Source organism: Coregonus clupeaformis, chromosome 11 (genome assembly GCF_020615455.1).
Source record: "Coregonus clupeaformis isolate EN_2021a chromosome 11, ASM2061545v1, whole genome shotgun sequence".
Classification (NCBI taxonomy): domain Eukaryota; kingdom Metazoa; phylum Chordata; class Actinopteri; order Salmoniformes; family Salmonidae; genus Coregonus; species Coregonus clupeaformis.
The window spans coordinates 32,236,047-32,258,915 of record NC_059202.1 but is presented as its reverse complement, the minus strand read 5'-3'; the positions used below and the strand labels follow the sequence as shown (position 1 = coordinate 32,258,915).

Here is a 22,869-nt window from a genome sequence, read left to right as displayed (position 1 = left end):
CACATATGAAATAATATAGCTTTGCTGAATACTAGTTTGATGGCACTCAACTAGGGAAGTTTACCGTAATGGCCAATACCAGCCAACCTACGCAATCGCAACAATTCAGTAATGCACAGCATTCAGTGGGAACTTACAATGTGTTCTCAGGGTACTTTACTGTACATGAGGGGAAAAACAAGGTTCCTTTATGAGAATGAGGCCTTGGTAGAAGGCTTTTAAAGCCATAAAACATTTATTAGACTGTTCAGATCATCTATGGCGAAATGTGTGAGCTTTAGAGTGGTGTGTGTGCATGTATGTGTTTGTGTGTGTCACAGGTGGGTGGGAGGTCAATAAATCCTCTGGGTAGGAGGATGTCACAGTGCGTGTCACAGCCCACCTGCCAGCCAGCGTGTCAGGGGCTGATCGTGTGTCAGCACGAGGGAGAACTCCCTCTCTCTGGGTCTTGGCAGGGCGGTGTGTGTGTGGGTCTTTCTCAGGGTGTGTGTGTTAAAGCAGACCTCAGCTGGCATGTCTAAAAACCACTGCCACTTGTTTGTGTTTGTTTGTAAAGACTGCTTACATAGCCATGAGTAACAGTATTCATATGCGTTTGTATGTCAGGTCCTCTCCGGGTCAGTGTGTTTGTGGCTGACTTTTCTCTGACAACCGTTGTCTGTGGGTAATTCTCTGGGGTGGTGTGGATGTGTTCTTGCCTCTTGGTGGACTGTGTGTGCATGCTTGTGTCTGATAGACCCCCCCGGCTGTGTTGTGGAGGTGCAGTGTGATCGATGGGCAGCCCAGTAGGGACCTACAGCCTCCGCATATGCCACCAGCTAGGGGGATCCATTATCGCAGACAGCCCTGGAATAGTGTGGGTGACTCAATAGGCAGGAGGTGGGCTTGTTCATCAGGCTTCCCTCACGTTCCCAAGGCCCGGGTAATCAATCCTGGTGCATCAGAGCTGGGAGCATCCACATGCAGACACTGTCCTCAGCAGGCCCTGCTTCTCTGTATTCTACGCGCTGTGCTGTCCGCCATTATAGAGGTAATCACCACCTGGCCACGTATCGTAGCGTAGTGTGTAGTCAGTCAGTCAGTCAGGCTCACCTTAGAACAGGAGAGGCCAATGAGGAACACCAGTTTTTTTGGGAAAAATAAGAATACTGTTAGTGAATAAAATATGACTTAACCACAGCCTCAATTGTGAAAATTTTGCAATCTACCCGTGTTCACACTCAAAGGACTGAAGTTGAACCTTAAGACAAACCAAGAAGTTTGCCATTAGAAAACAATTCATAAATATGTACAAATCCAACATGGCTGGAATTCAGACATTTTGATCCTTAAGTTGACTACCTCATAAAGCTGGTTGAGAAAACGCCAAGAGTGTGCAAAGCTGTCATCAAGGCAAAGGGCTACTTTGAAGAATCTCAAATATAAAATATATTTGTTATATAGATTTGTTTAACAATTTTTTGGTTACTACATGATTCCATGTGTTATTTCATAGTTTTGATGTCTTCACTATTATTCTACAACGTACAAATAAAGAAAAACCCTTGAATGAGTAGGAGTCCAAACTTTTGACTGGTACTGTATGTACACTACCAGTCAAATGTTTGGACTCCTACTCATTCAAGGGTTTTTCTTTATTTGTACGTTGTAGAATAATAGTGAAGACATCAAAACTATGAAATAACACATATGGAATCATGTAGTAAACAAAGTGTTAAACGTGGTCCTCTGTAGCTCAGCTGGTAGAGCACGGCGCTTGAAACGCCAAGGTAGTGGGTTCGATCCCCGGGACCACCCATACACAAAAATGTATGCACGCATGACTGTAAGTCGCTTTGGATAAAAGCGTCTGCTAAATGGCATATTATTATTATTATTATTAAACAAATCAAAATATATTTTATATTTGAGATTCTTCAAATCGCCACCCTTTGCCTTGATGACAGCTTTGCACACTCTGGGCATTGTCTCAACCAGCTTTATGAGGTAGTCACCTGGAATGCATTTCAATTAACAGGTGTGCCTTGTTAAAAGTTAATTTGTTGCATATCAAGAAGCTGATTAAACGGCATGATCATTACACAGGTGTACCTTGTGCTGTGGACAATAAAAAGGGCACTCTAAAATGTGCAGTTTTGTCACAACACAATGCCACAGATGTCTCAAGTTTTAAGGGAGCGTGCAATTGGCATGCTGACTGCAGGAATGTCCACCAGAGCTGTTGCCAGAGAATTTAATGTTAATTTCTCTATCATAAACCGCCTCCAACGTCATTTAGAGAATTTGGCAGTAGGTCCAACCGGCCTCACAACTGCAGACCATGTGTAACCACGCCAGCCCAGGACCTCCACATCCGGCCTCTTCACCTGTGGGATCGTCTGAGACCAGCCACCCGGACAGCTGATGAAACTGAGGAGTATTTATTTTTGTAATAAAGCCCTTTTGTGGGGAAAAACTTATTTTGATTGGCTGGGCCTGGCTCCCAATTGGGTGGGCCTATGCACACCCATGGCTGCACCCCTGCCCAGTCATGTGAAATCCATAGATTAGGGCATAATGAATTTATATCAATTGACTTATATCCTTATATGAACGCACAGTAAAATCGTTGAAATTGTTGCGTGTTGTGTTTACATTTTTGTTATATATATATTATTATTTTTTTTGGGGGGGGGACTCAGTCGGAGGTCTTAATTTACTGTTGAGAGTTAGAATAGTAGAATACGCAAAGTGCAATTTCAAAATTTGGTTGTGCAGCAGCAGTAACTCAATTAGCCCATGTCACCTAATATTTTTTAGATTGTTAGGTTTGTTTAGATAGTCTAGCGCCCAGCTATCTACCGACCGGGGAGGTGGCCCATTGATTTTGTTAGTCACTCTCACTCAGATATCATTAAAAACTGCTAAACCTTTCTCTCTGCCCAATGGCGAAATTAGTAGAATTGTATGAAATGAGTTATAAAATGGCAAAATGTTCTCTCCGCCCCATGGCAAAATGTGTAGAATTGCAGGAAATGAACTGGCTCTGACTGCATGTGTGGGTATGGATGTGGGTACGTAGACCTGCACGAGGAGTCAGATTTTCTGTGGCCCCCAACCCCATCAAAGTTGCCCATCCCTGGTCTAGGGCATTGGTGAACCACATGGCATCCAAGATGTCCTCCCCAAACTGGGAAGGGATCAACATAGGCATTAAAGACACCCTTCACTTCATCCTCTAGTGAACACAATGAAGTTTGGGAGAGGAGGAGGACAGTATCAACTTATCTAACCATGGTGTGACAGACAGACACGCTTGAGTGGTCTACTGCCCCTAGTGGGAACACAGGTCCATCCAGTTTGGGTCTCCTCTATCCTGGTCTGTGAACACTACTAGTCTGGTCCATGAGGGGCAGCCAGAGGAGACAGTCCACAGTGGGCCACCCAAAGCCATGTTCAGGGAGGAGATAGCTGGGTTGCTGACAGGGCCAGCACTGCTTGTTCATGTCCCTGTGGTAAATCCATGTTCCCCTGTCCAGCCTGCCTCCCCTCTCCTCCTCGGTCTTCCAGCCGTGTGTGTGTGTGTGTGTGTGTGTGTGTGGGCCTCTCAGAGGATTTGTTCAGTGCTGGAGGCAGAGATGTCCAGGAGTCTCCAGGCTGCGTAAGGGTTGAGCTCCTCCTGGTCTCGACACAGGGCCCACACGTACATCATCCTCAGCACCTTGTCCTGTGGGCCAACACAGTCAAACACATAATGACGATCAGAGGTATTGGCAAATTAAATCAATTTTCAATCCTTTGGAACGTGTGTCCAAAGTGTACAATGTACCACCCTGGCTAACCTGTTCTCTCTCAGACCAGAGACAAAGGGCAACAAAAGTTGCGTCATCAACAGCAGAGGACATAACAGCCCAGCCTCCATAAATCCCCTGGCAGTGCCCTGCGCCAGACTGAAGGGCTGCCAGCTTCCTGCGGCTGAGTGGATGCCCTTCCATTAGGAAGATGTTCCTAATGTTTGGTATACTCAGTGTATATTGAGACAAATTACAGACAGTAGCCTACAAGTAGCTAAATAGAGCAATTGATTGAACATTAAATGCATTTCAATATGATTGAAATAGGCCTATAGCCGAGTGGTCTGAGGCAGGCGTTAGATTATGAACTTTTTCAAGTGCTGCGTTAATAGCGATGGTTTTGGGAAACAGCTCAGAGATTTAACGATGCTCCTACGAAGGTTCTAACGGGCCCTGGATGCATTCATGTGGAGCCTGGATGACAATCAGCAGGGCTCCATTGAAAGACGATGGGAGGAAGCCACTATAGACTATTGAAATGCACCCCAGGTCTGAAACATTGCCTTGTCTGATTAGCCAAGCTAAAGAGACAAACAGATCCCTGCTTTAATACTTTTACAATGCAATCCTTATTTCCAGGGTTGAGATCAAGGGTGTATTCTACTCACAGGGTCTCCCTCTATGACGTCGCCTTTAGTGTTGCGGATCACCATAACCAGCTGGGCCTGGAAGGTGATGATCAGCACCGGACCCTGCTCCATCATCTTCCCCATGGCCAGCTGTGAACACACCATAAAATACTATTAGAAAAGCACATCCCACAAACCAATAATAGGAAAAGTCTATTGTAAAGGTTAACTCACATCAATGTTGTCTATGTCCAGGATCTTAGAGTGGAACTGCAGGCCCATAGCCTTGGCCTGTTGGATGGGGTGGGCCAGCTGGCTGTACGTCTATGCACAAGACAGAGGTGTGGCAAACAGCAACGGCAGGAAAAAATGACAGAAAATTGCAGGTCTACATTTACAGTACAATTCATCTTCTGCTGGTGTACAAATGACTAGTCGATCCATTGGTCAATAAAAGTGCTTACCGCTTCATAACACCAGTCCTTCAGCACATCAAGCTCCCCTCGGATCATGGCCTACAGACACACACAGAGACAGAGACACAGAGACAGGTAAGGCAACCAGAGAGAACAGAGTATGTAGGGTGATATCCACACCTCATGAGGCACTGCAGATAGACAAAAAGAGCAATACAATGCATCTGGACAGTGGGGAAAGAAGTGCTCCATTGATTTTACAATTCATCTGGATATTCACCAGATTTAAGTGAGACTTGAGACTAATGTTGAAGGTCGCAGACCGAAACATTAATCTGGTGTCTCTATTAACTGCAGTGACATACAGTGGGGAGAACAAGTATTTGATACACTGCCGATTTTGCAGGTTTTCCTACTTACAAAGCATGTAGAGGTCTGTAATTGTTATCATAGGTACACTTCAACTGTGAGAGATGGATTCTAAAACAAAAATCCAGAAAATCACATTGTATGATTTTTAAGTAATTAATTTGCATTTTATTGCATGACATAAGTATTTGATACATCAGAAAAGCAGAACTTAATATTTGGTACAGAAACCTTTGTTTGCAATTACAGAGATCATACGTTTCCTGTAGGTCTTGACCAGGTTTGCACACACTGCAGCAGGGATTTTGGCCCACTCCTCCATACAGACCTTTTCCAGATCATTCAGGTTTCGGGACTTTCAGCTCCCTCCAAAGATTTTCTATTGGATTCAGGTCTGGAGACTGGCTAGGCCACTCCTGGACCTTGAGATGCTTCTTACGGAGCCATTCCTTAGTTGCCCTGGCTGTGTGTTTCGGGTCGTTGTCATGCTGGAAGACCCAGCCACGACCCATCTTCTATGCTCTTACTGAGGGAAGGAGGTTGTTGGCCAAGATCTCGCGATACATGGCCCCATCCATCCTCCCCTCAATACGGTGCAGTCGTCCTGTCCCCTTTGCAGAAAAGCATCCCCAAAGAATTATGTTTCCACCTCCATGCTTCACGGTTGGGATGGTGTTCTTGGGGTTGTACTCATCCTTGTTCTTCCTCCAAACACGGCGAGTGGTTTAGACCAAAAAGCTCTATTTTTGTCTCATCAGACCACATCACCTTCTCCCATTCCTCCTCTGGATCATCCAGATGGTCATTGGCAAACTTCAGACGGGCCTGGACATGCGCTGGCTGGAGCAGGGGGACCTTGCGTGCGCTGCAGGATTTTAATCCATGACGGCGTAGTGTGTTACTAATGGTTTTCTTTGAGACTGTGGTCCCAGCTCTCTTCAGGTCATTGACCAGGTCCTGCCATGTAGTTCTGGGCTTATCACTCACCTTCCTCATGATCATTGATGCCCCACGAGGTGAGATCTTGCATGGAGCCCCAGACCGAGGGTGATTGACCGTCATCTTGAACTTCTTCCATATTCTAATAATTGCGCCAATAGTTGTTGCCTTCTCACCAAGCTGCTTGCCTATTGTCCTGTAGCCCATCCCAGCCTTGTGCACGTTTACAATTTTATCCCTGATGTCCTTACACAGCTCTCTGGTCTTGGCCATTGTGGAGAGGTTGGAGTCTGTTTGATCGAGTGTGTGGACAGGTGTCTTTTATACAGGTAACGAGTTCAAACAGGTGCAGTTAATACAGGTAATGAGTGGAGAACAGGAGGGCTTCTTAAAGAAAAATTAACAGATCTGTGAGAGCCGGAATTCTTACTGGTTGGTAGGTGATCAAATACTTATGTCATGCAATAAAATGCAAATTAATTACTTAAAAAATTACAGACCTCTACATGCTTTGTAAGTAGGAAAACCTGCAAAATCGGCAGTGTATCAAATAATTGTTCTCCCCACTGTACATTGAAGGGTTCATTTCCAAGTGTCTTCAGCTCGAAAAGAGCAACCCGTGTTCCTCCTGTATACCTTCATCACAATCTGTACCACACCAATGTTAGGAGAGGAAATATCTTTCTTTACCTCCAGGACGTTGGGTATGATGTCAAATTCACACTGCTTGAGGAAGACATCCTTGTCGAACGACGGGTCCACCTTCAGAATCTCTGTCAGCACCTCTGACATCTCTGTCTTGGAGAAGAGCCCACCTGACCAGACATACACACGTTAGACAAGAACAAAGACAGAGCCCACCTACCAAAGGCTGATGTGATTGGGGTTGGTGGTATGGAGAAGTCAGTAGGTTACCTAGGAGGTCAGTCATTTTATCTGTGACGGCACGAGACGCTCTGACGAGGGCATTCTCGCTTTCATCATACTTCATCTTCATCTCAAAGAACCCTGGGAAAAGGGGGAAGAGTGAGTCATTTAGTCACAGGGCATCAACATCACACAAAGGGTTACAGGCGGGGGGGTGAGGGGGCTTTGGACTCAGCATAAGTACAGTATTTCCCCAAAGCTAGGGCACCGAGTTGGATCATATGGATCAAACATGGGGACTGAGCTGTGGGTCATTGAACACCATAGCTCTGCTCTGCGATTGATGACTGCTCTGCGATTGATGCTACAAAAGGAAGTCAATACCACAGCATTTCTATTGACTTCTCACAATGTCATTACTGTATATCATAGCTCCTTTTCACCAATCAGAAACATTTTATTGTCAGTGCTGTTTCTTTGGGTAATACTCAATAGCATGTTTCATGTATAAGGCTACAGTGTAAACCAGGGGTACTCAAATACTACACTGAACAAAAATATAAATGCAACATGTAAAGTGTTGGTTCCATGTTTCATGAGCTGAAATAAAAGATCCCAGATCGCATAAAAAGCTTCTCTCTCTCGCATTTCTCCTTCGCCAAGATAATCCATCCACCTGACAGGTGTGGCATATCAAGAAGCTGATTAGACAGCATGATCATTACACAATGCCACATATGTCTCAAGTGTTGAGGGAGTGTGCAATTGGCATGCTGACTGCAGGTATGTCCTCCAGAGCTGTTGACAGACAATTGAATGTTTCTTTACCATAAGCCTCCAACGTCATTTTAGGTAATTTGGCAGTACGTCCAAACAGCCTCACAACAGCAGACCACGTGTATGGCGTTGTGTGGGCGAGCGGTTTGCTGATGTCAACGTTGTGAACAGAGTGCCCCATGGTGGCGGTGGGGTTATGGTATAGGCAGGCATAAGCTACGGATAATGAACACAATTGCCATGAGTGTGCAAAGCTGTCAAAGGCAAAGGGTGGCTACTTTGAAGAATCTCATATATTAAATATATTTTGATTTGTTTAACACTTTTTTGGTTACTACATGATGCCATGTGTTATTTCATAGTTTTGATGTCTTCACTATTATTCTACAATGTAGAAAATAGTAAAAATAAAGAAAAACCCTGGAATGTGTGTCCAAACTTTTGACAGGTACTGTATGTATGTATGTAAACTCAAAAAAAAAAAAAAAACGCCCCTTTTTCAGGACCCTGTCTTTCAAAGATAATTCGTAAAAATCCAAATAACTTCACAAATCTTCATTGTAAAGGGTTTAAACACTGTTTCCCATGCTTGTTCAATGAACCATAAACAATTAATGAACATGCACCTGTGGAACAGTCGTTAAGAAACTAACAGCTTACAGACGGTAGGCAATTAAGGTCACAGTTATGAAAATTTAGGACACTAAAAGAGGCCTTTCACTGACTCTGAAAAACACCAAAAGAAAGATGCCCAGGGTCCCTGCTCATCTGCGTGAACGTGCCTTAGGCATGCTGCAAGGAGGCATGAGGACTGCAGATGTGGCCAGAGCAATAAATTGCAATGTCTGTACTGTGAGACGCCTAAGACAGAACTACAGGGAGACAGGACGGATATCTGATCGTCCTCGCAGTGGCAGACCACGTGTAACAACTGCACAGGATCAGTACATTCGAACATCACACCTGCGGGACAGGTACAGGATGCCAACAACAACTGCCCGAGTTACACCATGGAACGCACAATCCCTCCATCAGCGCTCAGACTGTCTGCAATAGGCTGCCCGCTCCATGATCGCCATCACGGTTGACAACTCCATTGTGTCCTCCTCCCAGAGTGCAAGGAACTTTGGCGTGACCCTGGACAACACCCTGTCGTTCTCCGCTAACATCAAAGCGGTGACCCGATCCTGCAGGTTCATGCTCTACAACAATCGCAGAGTACGACCCTACCTTACACAGAAAGCGGCATAGGTCCTAATCCAGGCACTTGTCATCTCCCATCTGGATTACTGCAACTCGCTGTTGGCTGGGCTCCCTGCCTGTGCCATTAAACCCCTACAATTTATCCAGAACGCTGCAGCCCGTCTGGTGTTCGACCTTCCCAAGTTCTCTCATGTCACCCCGCTCCTCCGCACACTCCGCACACTCCACTAGCTTCCAGTTGAAGCTCGCATCTACTACAAAACCATGGTGCTTGCCTACGGAGCTGTGAGGGGAACGGCACCTCCTTACCTTCAGGCTCTGATCAGACCCTACACCCAAACGAGGGCACTACGTTCATCCACCTCTGGCCTGCTAGCCCCCCTACCTCTACAGAAGCACAGTTCCCGCTCAGCCCAGTCAAAGCTATTCGTTGCTCTGGCACCCCAATGGTGGACCAAGCTCCCCCACGCCACCTTCCGGAGACACTTGAAATCCTACCTCTTTAAGGAATACCTTCTATCCCCCCCCCCCCCATTAAAAAAATTTAATTAAATAAAAAAAATAGGGTGGTTGTCCCACTGGCTATCCTAAGTTGAATGCACCAATTTGAAAGTCGCTCTGGATAAGAGCGTCTACTAAATGACTTAAATGTTAAAATGTTAAATGTGACTCATCCTGACATGACTCTCCAGCATGACAATGCCACCAGCCATTATGCTCGTTCTGTGCGTGATTTCCTGCAAGACAAGAATGTCAGTGTTCTGGCATGGCCAGCAAAGAGCCCGGATCTCAATCCCATTGAGCATGTCTGGGACCTGTTGGATCGGAGGGTGAGGGCTAGGGCCATTCCCCCCAGAAATGTCAGGGAACTTGCAGGTGCCTTGGTGGAAGAGTGGGGTAACATCTCACAGCAAGAACTGGCAAATCTGGTGCAGTCCATGAGGAGGAGATGCACTGCAGTACTTAATACAGCTGGTGGCCACACCAGATACTGACTGTTACTTTTGATTTTGACCCACCCTTTGTTCAGAGACACATTATTCCATTTCTGTTAGTCACATGTCTGTGGAACTTGTTCAGTTTATGTCTCAGTTGTTGAATCTTGTTATGTTCATACAAATATTTACACATGTTAAGTTTGCTGAAAATAAACGCAGTTGACAGTGAGAGGACGTTTCTTTTTTTGCTGAGTTTATGTGTGTATATACATACATAAAAATGTAACTGTAAATCACTCTAGATAAGAGCGTCTGCTAAATGACTAAAATGTAAATAAAAGTCTGTGGACACCCCTTCAAATTAGTGGATTCGGCTATTTCAGCCACACCCGTTGCTGACAGGAGTATAAAATCGAGCACACAGCCATGCAATCTCCATAGACAAACATTGGCAGTAGGATGGCCGTACTGAGAAGCTCAGTGACTTTCAACGTGGCACCGTCATAGGATGCCACCTTTCCAACAAGTCAGTTCGTCAAATTTCTGCCCTGCTAGAGCTGCTCCGGTTAACTGTAAGTGCTGTTACTGTGAAATGGAAACATCAAGGAGCAACAACAGCTCAGCCGGGAAGTGGTAGGCCACACAAGCTCACAGAACGGGACCGCCAAGTACTGAAGCATGTAAAAATCATCTGTCCTCGGTTGCAACACTCACTACCGAGTTCCAAACTGCCTCTGGAAGCAACATCAGAACAATAACTATTTGTTGGGAGCTTCATAAAATGTGTTTCCATGGCCGAGCAGCCGCACACAAGCCTAAGATCACCATGCACAATGCCAAGCGTCGGCTGGAGTGGTGTAAAGCTTGCCGCCATTGGACTCTGGAGCAGTGGAAACCCGTTCTCTGGAGTGATGAATCATGCTTCACCATCTGGCAGTCTGACGGAGGAATCTGGGTTTGGCGGATGCCAGGAGAACGCTACCTGCCCCAAAGCATAGTGCCAACTGTAAAGTTTGGTTGAGGAGGAATAATGGTCTGAGGCTGTTTTTCATGGTTCGGGCTAGGCCCCTTAGTTCCAGTGAAGGGAAATCTTAACGCTACAGCATACAATGACATTCTAGACGACTCTGTGCTTCCAACTTTGTGATAACATTTTGGGGAAGGCCCTTTCATGTTTCAACACGATAATGCTCCTGTGCACAAAGCGAGGCCCATACAGAAATGTTTTGCCGAGATCGGTATGGAAGAACTTGACTGGCCAACATCAGTGCCCGACCTCACTAATGCTCTTGTGGCTGAATGGAAGCAAGTCCCCGCAGCAATGTTCCAACATCTAGTGGAAAGCTTTCCCAGAAGAGTGGAGGCTATTATAGCAGCAAAGGGGGGACCAACTCCATATTAATGCCCATGATTTTGAAATTAGATGTTTGACAAGCAGGTGTCCACATACTCGTCAGCCCGTATTGATCCCGTCAGCCCGTATTGATCCCGTCAGCCCGTATTGATCCCGTCAGCCCGTATTGATCCCGTCAGCCCGTATTGATCCCGTTACGCGGTCCACCTATTGAGTATGACTGGTGTAAACCTAAGACAGAAACACAGTAGCTTTCAAGGCAGCTCTCGTACCTGATCCCTAGGGAGTCCCTGGCCTCCCATCATCTGCTGCTCATTATTAATGGGGCCATTAGCTCCAATGTTAATAGGAGCAGGACAGTTTTCACCAGACTGATACAGCAGTCAATCAGCTAGCAGAGGGTTTCCCCATATACACCTTGCTGCTCACCCCACAAACAACTCCAGGGCTAGGTTTGGATCCCTTAATGACTTTGTGATTTGAGACCGGTACGTTTCTGACTGGCAACCATGATGATAGTCCGGGTGGTCCTCTGTAGCTCAGCTGGTAGAGCATGGCGCTTGTAACGCCAAGGTAGTGGGTTCGATCCCCGGGACCACCCAGACACAAAAAATAAAAAATAATGTATGCATGCATGACTGTAAGTCACTTTGGATAAAAGCGTCTGCTAAATGGCATATTATATTATTATTTATTATTATAGTTCGAATTTGGCAATGAACAAAAATTAATCTTCAAGGTATAGTCAAAAGTAAAGGACACTTTGTCAAGTTTACAAACGCACCTGCACCTCGGAGCAACAAGACACTGTATATGGGCATGGTTCCCACAGAGCCTGATTCACAGCACTAAACCACTGATCGGTAGTTTTACACTTGAACTTAGCCCCATCTACTGGACAAACATATTACAGCGGCAGACGCTCATAAAAAAAAAGTGATATACACTCACTGGCCAGTTTATTAGGGACATCCATCTAGTACACAGTCGGACCCCCCTTTGCCTCCAGAACAGCCCCAATTCTTCAGGGCATGGATTCTACAAGTCAGAACATTCCACAGGGATGTTGGTCCATGCTGACGCGATGGCATCGCGCAATTGCTGCAGATTGGACGGCTGTACACCACCGCCACCAGTTTGTACTGTTGACACCAGGCAGGTTGGGTCAATGGACTCATGCTGCTTATGCCAAATCCTGACTCTGCCATCAGCATGACACACCAGGAACCGGGATTTGTCGGACCAGGCAATGTTTTTCCACTCCTCAATTGTCCAGTGTTACTGATCGCGTGCCCACTGGAGCCGCTTCTTCTTGTTTTTAGCTGATAGGAGTGGAACCTGGTGTGGTCGTCTACTGCAATAGCCCATCCGTGATAAGGATCCGAGATGTCGTTCTGCACACCACTGTTGTACTGCAGCGTTATTTGTCTGTTTGTGGTCCCATTGTCACACCAATACCGGGAAACTCTAGATACTGTCGTGTGTGAAAAGCCCAGCCGTTTCTGAGATACTGGTTCTGGTGTGCCTGGTACCGACAATCATTCCACACAGTCGCTTACGTCACTAGTTTTGCCCATTCTAAAGTTCAATCGAATAGTAACTGAATGCCTCGATGCCTGTCTGCCTGCTTTATACTCCTGAGTGGCGCAGTGGTCTAAGGCACTGCATCGCAGTGCTAACTGTGCCACTAGAGATCCTGGTTCGAATCCAGGCTCTGTCGCCGCCGGCCGCGACCGGGAGACTCATGGGCGGCGCACAATTGGCCCAGCGTCGTCCAGGGTAGGGGAGGGAATGGCCGGCAGGGATGTAGCTCAGTTGATAGAGCATGGCGTTTGCAACGCCAGGGTTGTGGGTTCGTTTCCCACGGGGGGCCAGTATAAAAAAAAAATATGTAAGTCGCTCTGGATAAGAGCGTCTGCTAAATGACTAAAATGTAAAATGTAAATATAGCAAGCCACGGCCCACGTTACTCACTGTCTATAGGAGCGATCAATTTTTGTGAACTGGCCGGTGAGTGTATATTTTAAAGGAATAGCTCTGTCTTCATAACATATCATCCTATATTATGATTCAGAAGGGTGATACTTAGAGACTTCAATGAATACTACAGACACCAGACAGGAAAAAAAAAACTGTGATAAAGAGACAGGCTCACTGTTGAAGACCATGTTGTTGTCCTTGAAATCCTTCCACTGTGCGTACCATTTAGAGTCCCTGTGCAGCACCACTCCCATGGCCTCCCTAGAAAACAAATCACTGCTCAGTGCTCACGCACATGCCACCAGACATAGCACAGCAGAAAGTAAACAGTTATCTAGACTATACATTAATTTCACTGTGGCTGTGTATCCAAATTACACCCGAAAGTGCAATTTGGGCACTGAAAAATATGTTGCGTCATTGAACACAATTCTACTTGAGTAATGATCTAGAGATCTACAGATACAGAATAAGAGTGGGAGACTGGCAGCACGTACTCATTGGCCTCGAAGACCTTGTTCTCATTTTCTGCAGCCTTGGACGAAAAGTCGCTCCTCTTCCGTAGTCTCTTGGGTGCCCGGTAGGGCCCACTCTGATTAAGATCATCAATCTCCTTCTTCACACTCTCCATACCCTGTGTGAGCACATAAAGCAGGCTTTAGAGGAAATACATGGGCTGTTATGAGCTACCTAATCAAATCCAATTTTATTTGTCACATGCGCCGAATACAAAAGGTGTAGACCTTCCTGTGAAATGCTTACTTACAAGCCCTTAACCAACACTGCAGTTCAAGAAATAGTTAAGAAAATATTTACTAAAAAAAATAAAGTAAAAAATAAAATCAAAAAGTAACAAGAAAATGACATAACAATAACGAGGCTATATACAGGGGGTAATGGTACCGAGTCAATGTGCGGTTGATTGGGTTGATTCTGGGTTGATTCTGGGTTGATTCTGTACATTCCCTCCAGATCATTAGACTTGCTTGGTTCATGCAGTGACAACAACAAAATTTTGCAAGTGGTTGCTATAATGCAGTGAACATGACCGAAACCGGTATTTGACTTTGAAGTGCTGGATTGGTCCTTTTTGTACCTTGTCCCTGACTATCCAGTACTCACCTGTGATATTGCTCTGAAGGCACCAGTCTTTCCCAGTTTCTCTCCACTCTTGGACACAGACTCCGCAGATGTCTTGGCTGTCTTTGCAGCTTCCTCCATGCCTTCCTTGATCTTCTTCCCTATATCTGTACGACTGACCTCTTCCAGACCCTAAAAACAGACAGACAGGAACATAAATGTTTTATGTTTGAGACACTCACACCCTTTCTGTTGACATGACGAAGACAAAGGCCTACATATGTAATTAATGTCCATGTTGCCATTTCATTGACAACATGCAGCACTACATTTACCATACTCAAGTTCAGTCATCAAAGCTGATGACAGTGACTACAGCAGACAATCCATGTACAGTACCTCTTTCACAGTCTCTGAGAAGGTCCCTAACTTCTTCTTCAGAACTTCGGACGTCTTCACGGTTTCAGACTCTATGGTTTTCTAAGGAAGAAAGTGAAATGGCATATATTATAAATAGGGAAGACAAAAAACAAGTAATTGTCCAATCCAACCTGCCTAACAACAGCCTTTGTCCGATGTAACAATGAAACAACGTGTGACATGCGCTTCAATATTATTTACTTGGCCGCATATTTCAACCTAAATATAAAGGAAAGAAGCTGTTCAATTTATTGGAGTACTCACATATTTCCTCCGAGCTTGATTCAGAGCTTCCGATTCTTCCAGCTTTTTGGCCTCCTCGCGAAACTTCTTGATGTTCTCCTTCATCTCCTTGTTCTTGCTGAGCTCCTGCTTGAGGTTGTCCAAGAACCCCCCAAAGAAGCCTTTTCGGCCACCTCCCCTGTCTGATGCATACCGCACCTAGAGCAAGATATGGTCATTGTATGAGTTAGAGAGAGGAACACATTTCTGCATAAGAATCAACAAATTCTGGTTATCTGACAAATTCTGCATTCAACCACGCTACATTGCAGGACACGGCCAAGTTGGCTAAAGCAGAAACTGATTGACACACTGCTGTCTAAGCTCTTTGAATGTTAAAAATAAGAACTTAGCGAACTGTAAAACGGAAGGGAATGTACAATTCAAATTGTATACCGGTATACAATTAATGATAAGCATGATTATCACAAGCGGAACATTCACTGTTACCTGTGAGGAACTTGTGAGGGACCCACATATCCTGTATACATGAGGTCTGTTGTGTAGGAGCAAATATGAAGGACAGGACACAAGCAAACTTCTTCTGACACATAGCTGGAGAAAGAAATGCACAATAAGAAAAACTCATAAAACATTACGAAACATTTTGTTCTGGCCACATTATGATTGGCCGAGATGCTTTGTTAGGACTACAATATAAATGCCTAAGACAATTGACAAAATCAATGATATTGCCAACGCAAGAGATTATGGCAGCAGGTAGCTTAGTGGGTAAGAGCGTTGTGCCAGTAACCGAAAGGTCGCTGGTTCTAATCCCCGAGCTGACTAGATGAAAAATCTGTCGATGTGCCCTTAAGCAAGGCACTTAACCCTAATTGCTCCTGTAAGTCACTCTGGATAAGAGCATCTGCTAAATGACTAAAATTTAAATGTAAATTATGATGACAAAACTGTTAAAGACAACATAGTCTATCTTGCTTATGAAATGGACAGTTTCAATTGTGAGCTAACTTTGGTTGCTATGTATTGTATGATTTTCAAAAATAAGTTTTCAGAGTAAAAAATAAAAAACTTCACATTGTCTGGTCCAGTGGCGGCTCCTGAAAAAATTCTCAGGGGGGGCAATTTTTCTGATGATTTAGGTGACCTACACACATTTTTTAAAAAGATATGTCCAGCAACAACATGAAGACAGGGGCAGCATATAAGTCAATACCAGAAGCATTTATTGACTGATCTCAAAAGTGTTGGCTTACAAAATCAAAATAAGTTATCACAGTAAAAATAATCAAGGGTGTTCTTTCACATTCCTCAACACTGCATAAACAATATGCATTTCCATAAACAAATGAAATATCAGCTGAAAATACAGCATCTTGGTATTTGTTCAGATTGCAGGATCAACAAGAGCTTTTACCACATTTTTTTGCCTCATGGTTGAATTGGAAATATGTGCACCTGAGCATAATTCACAACAAGCAAGCAGGAGCTTTTGATAGAGGCTACTGAAAACATTGATGCAAGTTATTGGTAATAAGACATTTTTATAGACTTCCATATTCTGCCCTCTTGTATAGATTTGTGAAAATGAACAGTGATAGACATTTTGCTTGAAAACAGAATTTGAAAGTAATTTCTAGAAAAGGTAAACACAGCTATCTGTATGGCTTTGTAAAAATGAACAACCATATTCTGGCCAATTGTATAGATTTGTAAATATGAACAACCATATTCTGGCCAATTGTATAGATTTGTAAAAATGAACATGAACAGATATTTTTTTTTGTTTTACTTTTTTAAAATGAAAAATAACTATTTTAAACAACATCAACTGTGAACTGATTTGGGCGTGTGTGTGTTAAAGAGACAGGGAGGGAGGGACAAAGAGAGAGAGAGGCTACATTACTTGTACTGAAACTGTTCTCTTCTCTGTTTCAATACAGCAAAGCGTTCAATGACTTTCTCATTGAAATCAGGCATGCTGAGGACTAGTTCCCTCTCCATGGAAAGCATGGCCAGTGCATTCAGACGTTCCTGGCCCATTGAATTTCGCAGGAATGTCTTAACTCGTGTCAAAGTTGAGAAACATCTCTCAGCTTCAGCTGTTGTCATGGGAGTAGTTATGAGGATGTTCAACAGAGTCACAGTCTCAGAGAACGTCTCCTGGAGGTTGTAGCTCATGAGAACCTGGTACAGTGCCAGTGCACCACAGCCTCCCTTGAATTCAGGATTCTCATAGATCAGAGATAGTTCTGTCTTGAGCTTTGCCTTGCTCAGCATGGGGTATGCATTCACAGTGGCATTCAGAGCCTCATCAGGAAATGAATGGCAGTACCTTTCAAACATGTCTGCTTGCAGTAAGGTAGCACTCACAAGGTGGCCAGAGAAAGAGAACCTTTCTTTGATGTGATCCAGGATGGTGTTGCAGACCTCTTCAGACAGCCTCTGCTTCTCCTCTTCTCTCAAAGCTGTTCTGGGTCTTTTGGCTCCTGTTGCTTCTTGCAGCTGCTGTTGAGAGGAGTCCCTGAAGGCAAACAGACCAATGTGTTTGTTGGCTTTGTACAGTATTGTTGTCTATGTGATGCACAGGTATATGCAATGTATCCATGATGTATAGTACAAATACTTCAGTTCCACTTAAAATGGGCAGGGATGCATAAAGTCTTTAGTGTTTAAGTTAGCCTTTGTGTCTCACATAGCCTGGATGTTCAGCACAGTATACAGTGGTGCTCATAAGCTTATGATCCCATGCTAAAGTTGACTAAAAAGAGGAATAAAAAAGAAAAGAAAATTGGTGTCCATAAAGGTTGGATTTTCCAACTTTTTTTAATTAAGTCATTAAGATAAATTTCCAAAAGATTATTTTTTATTCCTCTTTTTAGTCAACTTTAGAATGTGTTCATACACTTATGAGCACCACTGCACAGTACACATAGTATATAAAATAAAATAGATTACACCACTGGCCATATATAATGAGAATAATGTAATTTCAAACACAACACTGCTTTGAGAAAGATCGAATGATATTGTTTAATCTTACCTTATGGCCTGCACACTGCTTGTGAAGCTGTCGAGGGCACTTTTGATAAAGACAGCATCGATGTCCTTCTTCTGTAGCTTCTGGTACAGAATGTCGACGTGGGGCATGATTTTGTGAAAAAGCCGCAGGAAAAAAATAAAATCTTCATCATGCAGCATCCTCACGTAGCCAGATGCCTCTCTCACTGTGCCCTGGTCAAATGAACCCAATGAACCCGTCCGGATGGCTTCAAAACATTCTATTAGGTCGTCTCGATTCTCGTAGACAGTGTTCACGACTCTGCTGTTGAAGTTCCACCGTGTGGATGAAGGTCTGGGCAGTCTTCGTGCAACAGTCTGGTCAAGAATGCTGGTGCGTTTGGGTGACCGGGAAAAAAAGTTGTAATCCCGCTCAGATCGGAAAAGAAAATGTTCACTTTTTTGATGCGAGAAGTAGCTTGCTGCATGATCAAATTCAGCTGATGCGCATAGCAATGCACGTAATGGGCATTCTTGAAATGCTCACGCACATTTTTCTGCACACCAGCCTTCTCTCCCCTCATCACACTGGCTCCATCGTAAGCTTGCGCAATGAGTTTGACTTTCTCGTCATCGGCAAAAAGACCGTTCAGTCTCTCCAAAAGTACACTGGCGATTGAGACTGAGGTTGATTCCGAGATGGGAAGGAACTCAAAAAATCGCTCCTGCACTTTGTGCTTGCTATCTATGTACCTCAGCACAAGCACCAACTGTGTCTGTGTAGAAACGTCCGTGGTCTCGTTAGCTTGGATAGCTACGAAGTTCGCAGACTTCACCTCCTCCACAATATGTTCCCTCGTGACCGCTAGCATACACTCCAGTAGCTCGTTTTGAATGGTCTTTGATGTGCCCTTGAAAACTTTAGCATTTTTAAGATGGTCATCAAACACCTCATCTAATTGTGCCACAAAGTTGACAAGTCCAAGAAAAATACCAGGGTTGGTGGAGCCCTCAGTTTCATCTTTGCCTCGCAAAGCTAACTCAAACACGCCGCAAAACTTCACACACTGGATTAGCCGGCTGAGGATATGGCGGTTCTTGCTAACCTCATCGTTGTGGCGGCGGACAGCTAGCCTGTATCCCTCATCCAGTTGAGTGGCAATATTCACTCTCCCCAAAGCAGAAATTCTCAAACAGCTATCCATGTGGGTCTTTGACAGCTCATGTTTCTTAATCTTTTCTGAAAGATGGTGCATGTCGGTTACACCAGTCGCTGTCCAAGCGGTGCTGTCTGCCGTGCCGCCTTCAGGGTGAATGAGTAAGCAGGGGTAGCAGAAAACTGCATTAGCTACATCGCAGCCTGCTAGCCAGGTTTTTCGTTCATACCAATTTTTGGAAAATCCTCGGGTGTAGGACTTCCCCCCTTTAGTAGAAACCTGTTGAATTATTAAATTTGGTCTGGGAGGTCCTAATTGTTTCGTTGCCAATTTATCTTCATTTGTTCGCCGACAAAAAGGAAATTCTTTCAAAGACACAACCGAGTTGCACTGAAGCCTAGCCATGTTGATAGTAGTAGTGAATTGATTGACGCTGCTACCCTCTCTTTTCTTAGTTACGTTCATGTGACGAAAGCGCGTAAGTGCAAGCCCACAGACACCCATTGAGATTGTATTGAAGGCTCTGAAATTTGAAAAAAATAGATTTTACATGGGAGTCTATGACAGAAGTTCTGGGCGATTTTCAATCTGACTGAAATCGCCCCAAAAGGGGGTGGAGCCATTTGAAGCACGACTTTAGCCTGATTCGACATTTAGTGGCAGTGTGGCACTGTGGCAGATCAGACGTATAGATTACAACACTGATAACTACTGTTGCCGTGATATAATTGATTAGAAAAAAAATCCCTTCCTTTTCCCGTTTGGCAGTGCGTCGCCCATATCGCCCTATTGAACAGGCCGTCCCTGGTCTGGTCATACTCAATTGTTGCACAAAATGTAAACGATATCCATGTAATTTGTCTATGCTATTGAAATACGTACGGATGTGTAAATAATGCAAATTCGAAATGTGCATATTATTTTACTGAGACCAATAAACTATTGCTTGGTGCACATTTTCTACTACATTCTTATGAATCAAGGCCCAAACACACACATGACATGACATGATGAGATTCCATTCAGAGAAGTCTTGCTGCTAAGTTAGCGAGCTAGTCTGGTTCGAATTTTGCAGTGGAGGAGACGCTTCGAGTATATAGGCGCTTCATCACTATTTTCAATAATTAGTAACTTTAATTATTGATGGTTAAAAGACAACTTGGAAAAATATGTTTAATGATAACTCACCTGGTAATACAGACACAAGGAAGCCGCCATCTTGGTTCTTCTTCTTCTTCTTCAGTGGGGTTTATCGGCGGTTGGCATCCAACGTTATGGTGCATTACCGCCACCTACCGTACTGGAGTGTGGGCCAGAGACAGGGATAAACTAAATCCTACCTGCCAACCAAGTTTCTCTTAAAAAAGACAATAAAATATGTGATACTATATCTAATGACGTTCTACTCAATATACTCTTTAAACGAATTTCCTGTATCCCCTTCTCCCTCATACTTAATCTCATCCTCTCTCTTTCCCTCTGATACTGCCCACACTGTAGCAATACATGCTCCACAGTCTCTATTTCCTGACAATAATCACATTTTCCTGATGGATGCTTTCCTATCACGCTTAGTGTCTTATTCAACTGGCTGTGTCCCCTCCCCGACTTTCCTCTGTACTTGAAATAAATGCCTTCCCTTAATATTTATATTCCACTACTCCTGCCATCTCTGCACCATCACTGTATATATCAGTCTTTTTGCCTCTGCCTTGCTTATTGACACTTCAACATCAACATCCCCACTACTAAGTGCTTGTTTAGCCTTTGCATCTACTGCCTCGTTCCCCTCCACCCCCACATGGGCTGGAACCCAAGTAAATCTTATCTGAATACCCATCTGTTTAATCCTGTGCCATCTTGGTTGCATTGCATGTGACCTTTTCCGATGATGACCTTCTGACGTAGGTGTGGAAGAGGAGCCTGAAGGTGGCACATTTAGCCATGGACGCTTTGCGTGTTGTTCATATATCCATTTGTGGTTTCAGGATGGGTGAAAAAAAAGCGTTGGGTATAGTGGAATCGGTGAGGGTAACCAGAAGTGGTCTAGTGATAATTGTTTGTGTTTCTGTTGGTTAGAGGGAGATGGCGCTCAGAGTTAAACAAATGAGGGAAAGAATTGTGAATTATTTTGCTCTCAAGAAAAGGGCGCCATTGAAAGGAGTGATTACAGGGGTAGCAGTAAATGTAAAAGTTGACCAAATTTTACATTTACATTTACGTCATTTAGCAGACGCTCTTATCCAGAGCGACTTACAAATTGGTGCATTCACCTTATAGCCAGTGGGATAACCACTTTACAATATGTTTTCTTTTTCTTTTTCTTTTTTGGGGTGGGGTGGGGTAAGGGGGGGTAGAATCATTACTTTATCCTATCCCAGGTATTCCTTAAAGAGGTGGGGTTTCAAGTGTCTCCGGAAGGTGGTGAGTGACTCCGCTGTCCTGGCGTCGTGAGGGAGCTTGTTCCACCATTGGGGTGCCAGAGCAGCGAACAGTTTTGACTGGGCTGAGCGGGAACTGTGCTTCTGCAGAGGTAAGGGGGCCAGCAGGCCAGAGGTGGATGAACGCAATGCCCTCGTTTGGGTGTAGGGACTGATCAGAGCCTGAAGGTACAGAGGTGCCGTTCCCCTCACAGCTCCGTAGGCAAGCACTATGGTCTTGTAGCAGATGCAAGCTTCAACTGGAAGCCAGTGGAGTGTGCGGAGGAGCGGGGTGATGTGAGAGAACTTGGGAAGGTTGAACACCAGACGGGCTGCGGCATTCTGGATGAGTTGTAGGGGTTTAATGGCACAGGCAGGGAGCCCAGTCAACAGCGAGTTGCAGTAATCCAGACGGATTAAGCAAATGAAGGGGAAGATTCCCGGTGTTTGTGATGCTCGTCGTTTGGTGCGACGCAAACAGGGTGGCGAGAGTGGGGAAACAGAATAGTCATTTTCTGTTCTTTTGAGTTTTGAAGTTGATTCTTTGCCTGACAAAGTTAACTTAGTTATATAAGTTATCCTGTACAAGCTTATGTGCCGAATACATTACGATGTTACAGGTGTCAAATTTATGGGCATGTGGCAGCAGTGTGTAGGAGGGAGGTTCCAAGGTGTGAGAAGTGTGCAGAAGGGCATGAGACAAAGGAATGTGTAGCATTGGGGAAAGTAGTGGTATGTGCTAATTGTAGGGGTGTCCATGGGGCTGGGGATCAGAAATGTCCCGTGCGAGAGAGGCAGGTTGAGGTTTCCAGGGTAAGAGTAGTGAAGAAGTTGTCATATGCGGAGGCAGTGAAGAAAGTAGAGGAAGAGGGGTCAAGGGGGGGAAGTGGTGAGAGTAGTAGATATGTACCAGTACAGAGGGATAGGCCAACAAGTGATATATGTTTCAGTAAGATTGGATTTTTAGCGTTTATAGCAATGGTTATTAATTGTACTGCAGGGATGGAACGTAAGTCGAAGAAAATTGAGGTTGTGGTGGCAGCTGCAGAGAGGTATTTGGGTGTGCGAGACTTGACAGCAGAAGCATTTTATGCTGAATAAAAAAGTGGTGGTTAAATCAAATAAATCAAATTTAATTTGTCACATGTACTGAATGGTGTAGACTTTATAGTGAAACGCTTGCTTAGGAGCCCTTCCCAACAATGCAGTTTAAAACAAAATAGTAACACGAGGACTAAAATAAAATACACAAGAATGAAGCTATATACAGGGAGTACCAGTACCTGATCAATGTGCAGAGGTAT

The 22,869-nt window shown here is 44.4% G+C and overlaps 1 protein-coding gene across 1 annotated transcript; it reads right to left on the bottom strand.

The window, feature by feature from the left end:
* Nucleotides 1-2,713: 2,713 nt before the first annotated feature.
* timm44 (translocase of inner mitochondrial membrane 44 homolog (yeast)) lies at nucleotides 2,714-20,416 on the bottom strand. Its single transcript, XM_041891068.2, has 13 exons — nucleotides 20,334-20,416; nucleotides 15,478-15,582; nucleotides 15,010-15,186; nucleotides 14,725-14,805; nucleotides 14,368-14,517; nucleotides 13,743-13,879; nucleotides 13,421-13,506; nucleotides 7,042-7,134; nucleotides 6,817-6,941; nucleotides 4,867-4,917; nucleotides 4,637-4,726; nucleotides 4,442-4,552; nucleotides 2,714-3,706 (listed from the first exon to the last, which is right to left on the bottom strand). The coding sequence occupies exons 1-13, from the start codon at nucleotides 20,361-20,363 to the stop codon at nucleotides 3,587-3,589; spliced, it is 1,356 nt and encodes a 451-aa protein (XP_041747002.1). The 5' UTR covers nucleotides 20,364-20,416; the 3' UTR covers nucleotides 2,714-3,586.
* Between the last annotated feature and the right edge of the window lie 2,453 nt (nucleotides 20,417-22,869).